Consider the following 1,379-nt stretch of genomic DNA (forward strand, 5'->3'; position numbering starts at 1 on the left):
GGGGACCTTTTTCTTTTCTTTCACAGACAAATTTCTGGGTTGAAAATGGGCAGGCAAATATTTCCCACAATTAAAAGGAAATCTATGTAGACTTTCTTCATTACCATAGCTCTATTTCAGAGTTTCTCAATCTAAATATAAACACTACTCATACTTAGACTCAATAGTTCTCTGTGATGGGGCCATCGTGTGAATTGAAGAGAAACCCAGTTGTGACATCTAAAAATGTGCCTAGCCGTGGTCCTTATAAGAACCAGTAGTTTATTTTTAGCAGCCTTGCCACTTCACTCTTGATAAAAAACATCCTTAACATGTAACCTTTACATAATATTGACCAGGTACAGACATTGTCCTGGTGTTGTTGTTGTTGTTGTTAACAACTGCTGTAGACTCACCCCTAACTCATGGCATTCTCATGCAAAAATGGAACAAAACATTGCCCAGTCATGTGTTATCCCCATGGCAGGATACAGATGGGACTGCTATGATCCAAAGGATGCCATTGACTGATTTAGGGAAGGAGATCAACATTTTTTTTCCTGATATGTCTTAGTCTGAAAGCTTCCCTGGAATGTTTTTTAGCATCATAGCAACACACCGCCTCCATTGACAGGCAGGTGGTGGCTGTCCTTGAGGTGCACTGTCCAGGAATTGAACCCGGGTCTCCCACATGAAGAGCAAAACTTACCACTGAACCATGACCACTCCCTCTAGAATATAGCATATCTTAACTCATTGAATTCTCCCCAAAACAAGGTAGGATTACTGCCCCTATGTCAAAATAAGGAAACTGAGACCCAGAGTGATTGAATGGCTTGCCTAAGATCACACACTGGTAGACCCAGAAATTAAGTCCCGGTCAGCTTGCCAGAGCCTGCTTTCTTATGCTTTCTGTTGTCCCTCAGCATGGCGAACGTAGCAGAGTGGATTTATTTTATTCTTTTGTCTTCAAAGCTACAACGGGTCATTAACAAAGTCGAAGAATTTGTCACTAATAACACTCTGTGGAACAAAACAGAGAAGAGAGAAGTTGCATCCTTGGCCACATCCATTCTCCACAGTGTGGAATTACATGCTCTGGAAACTGCCCTGAACTCCCCAGATCAAAAAGTGCAGAAAGTGCACAGGAGTTCAGTAGGTAAGACAGCAATCGAGCCTGGTGCACAATGGGCACTGCTCACTAGAAGGACTCTGGATAAGCAATTACCACAGCAAACACACACAAATCCACTGGATGGGCCCTTTTATTTTTTTGTTTGTTTGGTTTTTTTGTTTGTTTGTTTGGTTTGATTTGGGTTTTTTTAACATTTTATTAGGGGCTCATACAACTGTTATCGCAATCCATACACACATCAATTGTGTAAAGCGCATTTGTACAT

General features: G+C 41.3%; 1 protein-coding gene across 1 annotated transcript in view; it reads left to right on the forward strand.

Annotated features, from left to right (window-relative positions):
- The window catches only part of LOC101649356 (adhesion G protein-coupled receptor E3), a 46,103-nt gene that overhangs the window by 18,576 nt on the left and 26,148 nt on the right, over positions 1-1,379 (forward strand). Inside the window, 1 exon segment of the mRNA XM_045289696.1 lies at positions 955-1,138. Within this exon segment, the coding sequence (XP_045145631.1) occupies positions 955-1,138 (184 nt within the window).

This window comes from Echinops telfairi, unplaced genomic scaffold, assembly GCF_000313985.2.
Source record: "Echinops telfairi isolate 266 unplaced genomic scaffold, ASM31398v2 ScPeMD7_30;HRSCAF=105, whole genome shotgun sequence".
Lineage (NCBI taxonomy): Eukaryota > Metazoa > Chordata > Mammalia > Afrosoricida > Tenrecidae > Echinops > Echinops telfairi.